The sequence below is a fragment of the Malus domestica genome, chromosome 08, assembly GCF_042453785.1.
Source record: "Malus domestica chromosome 08, GDT2T_hap1".
Classification (NCBI taxonomy): Eukaryota; Viridiplantae; Streptophyta; class Magnoliopsida; order Rosales; family Rosaceae; genus Malus; species Malus domestica.
In genome coordinates this window covers 5869035-5875082 of record NC_091668.1, presented here as the reverse complement: position 1 = coordinate 5875082, position 6048 = coordinate 5869035, and the positions used below count along the sequence as shown (strand labels likewise).

The 6048-nt window shown below is 39.9% G+C and overlaps 1 protein-coding gene across 1 annotated transcript; it reads left to right on the top strand.

Moving 5' to 3' along the window:
- Positions 1-1488: 1488 nt before the first annotated feature.
- On the top strand, positions 1489-5975 carry LOC103443090 (squalene monooxygenase SE1-like). The gene is made up of 8 exons (XM_008381874.4): positions 1489-2238; positions 3620-3731; positions 3893-4067; positions 4252-4420; positions 4561-4779; positions 4892-5167; positions 5246-5524; positions 5623-5975. Exons 1-8 carry the CDS (start codon positions 1996-1998, stop codon positions 5761-5763), a joined length of 1614 nt encoding a protein of 537 aa, XP_008380096.1. The 5' UTR covers positions 1489-1995; the 3' UTR covers positions 5764-5975.
- Positions 5976-6048: the final 73 nt, after the last annotated feature.

Genomic DNA, 6048 nt, shown 5'->3' with positions numbered 1-6048 from the left:
CCATTTGGCTAAGGCCATCTCCAACCGAGGGCTGGCCAGATGGCTCGTTTGAGCCCTCTGGCCCTCCAAGATTCCCCAAGATATTAATATTTTAATGAACAGTACAGGGCCATATTTGTCTCCGTCTCCAACCGAGGGCCAGAGGGCCAAAGGGCTCGTTTTAGCCCTGTCACAAAAAACCGTCTCCAACCGAGGGCCAAAGGGCCATAGGGCCAAACATAATTTATTATTTAAAAACTACAATTTAATGTTGTATAAATGGCCTAGGAAGTTATACGAAAAAAATAGAATTGAAAAAAAATATGAAACAAATTTTGTGAAATAGAAGTTATAGGAAAAAAAATATGAAAAAAAATTTGATTCATATGAAAAGGAAAAAAAAAGGGAAAAAAAGAAGTTTAAATTCATTAAAAAAAAAAAGAAGTTTAAATTCATTAAAAAAAAAAAAAAAGAGAGGCCTAATAATCCAACGGCTACTAGCCGTTACATTAAAAAACATTTCAAACTATTAGTGTCGGTTATAACCGACACTAATAGTAGAACTATTTAAAAAAAAAAAGCTCTTTAATGCTGTCGGTTTTAACCGACAGCAATAGGAAACATTAAAAAAAAAAATAGCCAGCCCCGGGGCTGGCTGGCTGGCCGAAAGCAGCCAGCCCTCCAGCCCTCTCCGATCCCGTGGGGCCCTCCCAGATTCCAGAGCCCTCTGGCCTAGCCCTCGGTTGGAGACGGTTTTAGGGCTATTTTCGGCCCTCTGGCCCTCTGGACCCTTCGGTTGGAGATGGCCTAATAGCCCTGGGCCGGAGGCTGGAGGGCCACTTGTGTACATTGGCTGTATGTAGTTCGGTTGAACTGTTGGTTTAAGATATGAAAACTGTGAACCAAACATATTCAAGTTGGTTTGGTTCGATTGTTAGTTCAGTAAAAAAAAACCAAAAAAAATCGATTCATTTCGGTTTAGTTTAGCTTGATTGTCATAATAAAGTTTAGGCTAAGTTGTTTTGGTTTTAAATTTTAGCCATAATCAGATGACTGTCATAATAAATCACTCAAATTAAGAAGAGCACCTTACGTGAAATGACTTGACTATTGCGTAGTGTTCCGAGCCAAAATAACGACATGTGTTAAAAAATTTGCACATTTCATCATTTTTTTTAATAAAGGATATTATCTATACTATTGGGAAATAGATAAGTTTAGTCTCGTAATAAACTAGTAATAATATGATTTAAATTCGCATTTTACAAAAATCGAACCTATAACCTCTGTTTTACAAATGAAAAAAATATCCTTAAACCGATCATTTTATTAGAACAATATGTCGCCTTAACACGTAAGTTCTTCTTCCAATTAAGACATTGAATAATAGTGAATCATCACAACCGGGGAAGTTGTTTTTCTTTTCTTGGTCACCACCAGTCAACATTACTGGGTCCCAATACGCGCTGTTTAAGCTATAAACCACTCACATGGGCCGTGGCGCACGTTAGAACTTAGATCAGAATCCAACCAAAACGCATGTATTTCGCCCAACAGCATCCTCTTATATCGCGTATATTACGTGGCCAGCTTTATCAGATACTATTTGTAATTAATTTTAAATAAAAATATTTAAAGTAATTGTTGATCGTAAAATATACGATAAACGAATATGTTCACGAATCCTGAAATCATGACAAGGATCCGGATTCGTATTTCGCAAAGAGCATCGGCGTGGCTGCGCGCGTGTGTATATTTGTCGTCGTCGTGGTGACCTGTGGGGATGCCCTATAAAACGCGGTCACCTCGTGACCTTGTTGTAACGGACTCGAAACGGTTTCAAAAATTAAAACGCAGTTCGCCAGCGCAGAGTCTGCCGAATATTCCAGAAATACAGAGAGAGAGAGAGAGAGAAAGAGAGAGAGAGAGAGAGAGAGAGAGAGAGTGTGAGGCCGCGGCATCCACAAAAGGCCGCGCGCAGAGAAACAGAAGCGTCGTTGTTTCGGAGGAGGAAGAATGGCGGATCAGTACTTGCTTGGATGGATCTTTGCCACCGTGCTGGGCGCCGTGTTTCTGTGCAGAGCGCTGGCGAGGAGGAACGGCGAGAGAGGGAGAGCTTTGGTGGAGGAGGAGAGGAGCGAGTGCGTGAAGAGCGTGATGGTCTCCAACGGAGAATGCAGATCCACTGACGGCGACGTCGACGTCATCATCGTCGGAGCTGGTGTTGCCGGCGCCGCTCTTGCTCACACTCTCGGCAAGGTGAGGGAAAATAGAAATGCTTATATTGAATTGAATCTCTGTTTTCCTTGCATTTTCCCGGGAAACAAACACATTTTATTCGATTTTTGTTGTTAATTGTTTGAATCAATGTGGAATTGTGATTGCCAAGCACGCGCTTGAATTCGCCTGAATTCGAAAGGAAAACAAAAAAAGGAAACCTCTTGAAAAAGTTGCGGTTTTTTGAATTAATATATTAAAGGTTAATTATACTGTGACATCGACGGGCACATGCATATTCATATGGAATCATTATACATAATTACTCTAATGACCTTGTTAATTAAGCGTTAACAAGCAAAAATCCTGCTTAATGAGTTTATTAATCAAGCTGAATTATGAATGAAGATACCGTGTTCGATTTGAAGTCTTGGTGTCGAATAATTTTCGAGTCTCCGCTGAGGGTATTGCATCACTCGAACAGTTACGTTCAACACGTTATGTTATGAACATATTGATTGTGAAATTTTTATGCTACATTTGTGAAATTGTATGTGGTTGTTAATTTCAAACACATCCAATCGAGTGATTTTCTTGTTTGAAGTTACCATTAGTATTTTACAGTTTCAATTGATAATCGTATAACCTTTTGATTGGATCAAGCCTGTTGAAGTCGAATTCGTACAGGTACCAACCTAAAGAATATATCTTTTAACAAGCTTTTGTATTTCTCGTTTAGATTAATTATTGTTTTAAACATTGCAATGGGTGTAGAACGGGAGAGAGGATTCTCTCACTGGATCCTCTTTGTGAGGATCCTTGCCAGATCTTCTTTGTGAGGATTTTGAAAATCCAATTACTTCCGTTTGTCGTACATTATACCTGTCATTTTTTATTAGATACTATTATATTCAATTTTAAATAAAAAAATTATAATAATTTTTTACTGCACGATATATGATGAACGAATGTGATTGGAAAGATCCAGATTCCCACAGAGAGGATCCGGCGAGAATCCTCCTCGGTATAACGGGACATGGTGGTCCGACCAAAAAGAAAAAAACGTCGACTCAATAATCCGTTTGGTACCATTTCCAGGTCGTGTAATTACGAGGGCCTGCAGTTTTTCGAGATTTGTCTTACTGACCGGATTCAAGCTTACACTCGTGGGTCATAGATTGAAATTAAGCTTTGATGCGCGTTGCCTTTACTTTTACGTGTTTGTATTTTTAGATCTAAAAGAATATTGTATCCTTACTTTTAAGGGAGATGCCAAAACTCATTAAAGCTGAAGAGATGCCCTGAGGGAGAATGGGAGATGCCATTTTGGCCAAAGGAAATTGGCTTGTTTTCTTTTACTTGGTTAGATTCTAGTGCCAGTTCTTTTCTTTTTGGAAATTGATGGAAGTACTTCGAACTGCAGGATGGACGTCGGGTGCATGTGATTGAACGAGACTTGACAGAGCCTGACCGAATAGTTGGCGAGCTACTACAACCTGGAGGCTACCTCAAATTAATTGAGCTGGGACTAGAAGGTAGGCTTGTTCGAACTTCTTACCATGCAGATGTATATGTTATGCAGCGAGTTTCTGTTCGTTAATGAATTCGTTGGAACTGATTAAATGATTATTTTTGTTTGCTTCAAATCACAGAAGAAATCATTAGTTAATAAACTTTGTATTATATCTGACTGCAGATTGTGTGGAGCAAATTGATGCTCAGCGGGTTTTTGGATACGCTCTTTTCAAGGATGGGAAAAATACTAAACTCTCTTACCCCTTGGAGAAATTTCACTCAGATGTGTCTGGAAGGAGCTTTCACAATGGCCGTTTCATACAGAGGATGCGGGAGAAGGCTGCAACTCTTCCCAAGTATATCTTCTTTTCTCCCTTGGTGATAACTTGATACAAATTAAATGTTGGTTTCTTTTAGTGTTTGTTTCTGCCTGTTGACTCGGTTGCGAGATTCATGCGCCAATGTTCAGTGCATTTCTTTCTTTGAAGACTTTCTGTTCACTCGTAGTTATTCTTTCCTTTATTCTTTTATATTCTATAGTGTTCTATTGGAGCAAGGAACAGTTACATCGCTACTTGAAGAAAAGGGAACAATTAAAGGTGTGCAATACAAGACTAAAACTGGCGAAGAGATGACCGCATATGCACCTCTTACTATTGTTTGTGATGGCTGTTTCTCCAACTTGCGTCGCTCTCTTTGTGATCCTAAGGTGAGGTTTGGATAGTAAGATTTTGATAGCATTATATATATGTCGACAAAGTAACAGAAAGCAGAATTAACATTCAACTTTTCTTGTTTATCCATAGCATCTCTCATCAACTTCTTATTTATTAATTTTGTGTTATGCAGGTGGATGTGCCTTCTTGTTTTGTAGGGTTAATTCTGGAGAATTGCAATCTTCCACATGCTAATCATGGACATGTTATATTAGCAGACCCTTCTCCTATTTTGTTCTATCAAATCAGTAGCACGGAGGTTCGCTGTCTGGTTGATGTACCGGGACAAAAAGTTCCATCCATTTCAAATGGTGAAATGGCAAAGTATTTGAAGACTGTGGTGGCTCCGCAGGTACGTATATTATGCTCTGCAGTTTTGTTATTTAACGTTCGTTTTCTTTGTACTTTGTTTACCAGTTAAATTCAGGATTTTGGTTCAAGTTTTCTCCTCTCTCTTATTGCAGATTCCCCCTCAAATTTATGATTCCTTCATAGCTGCAGTGGATAAGGGTTCCATAAGGACAATGCCGAACAGAAGCATGCCCGCCGCTCCCTACCCTACTCCTGGAGCTCTCTTGATGGGGGATGCATTCAACATGCGCCACCCTCTAACAGGCGGAGGAATGACTGTGGCCTTGTCTGATATTGTTGTGCTGCGGAATCTTCTTAGGCCTTTGGGCAACCTAAATGATCCATCTACACTGTCCAAATATCTTGAATCCTTCTACACTCTCCGCAAGGTAAGTCGTAATAAAGTTTGTAATAATTGTCCAAATATAAACTTTAGCTCATTGTCTGTATAATCTTCCAATTTGCAGCCAGTGGCATCCACGATAAATACATTGGCGGGTGCCCTTTACAAGGTCTTTTCTTCTTCACCTGATCAAGCAAGGAAGGAAATGCGCCAGGCTTGCTTTGACTATCTAAGTCTCGGAGGTGTATTCTCTATGGGACCAGTCTCTCTACTCTCGGGGTTGAACCCTCGCCCTTTGAGTTTGGTTCTCCATTTCTTCGCTGTCGCAGTGTATGGTGTTGGCCGTCTTCTGCTGCCATTTCCGTCACCTAAACGCGCCTGGATTGGAGCCAGATTAATTTCAGTAAGTATAAATTGTTTCTTCCCCCTTCGTCGTAATAGACTTATCTGGGTTGTATGCTTCTTATTTGGTTTCTGTTTATACGATTGTCTCTGCTGCAGAGTGCCTCAGGAATCATCTTCCCCATAATCAAGGCAGAAGGAGTTAGACAAATGTTCTTCCCTGCAACTGTTCCGGCATATTACAGAGCGCCCGTCTTAAGTGAGAAGCAGATGAAGAAGACCGTAGATGGCGTGAATTGATGGTACCGAGAAAACAGCGCTGTCGGGAGAGGATTTTCCGATGCGGACTGCCCCCGGCCATTCCTCATTAGAAGTTGAGGGGGAAGGTGAATGAAAAAAACAGAAAGATTTATTGTAGTAACCGCAGATTTTGCTTTTTAGAATTCTTCTTTCTTTGTGTTCATACCATTGTTTAAAATATTTATGAAATTGACGATATTTTGAAGAGACAATGATTGATATGAAAATAGGGGTGAAATTCTATATCGGCGAGATATTGCAAAATCAATGTGTATCGAAAATATT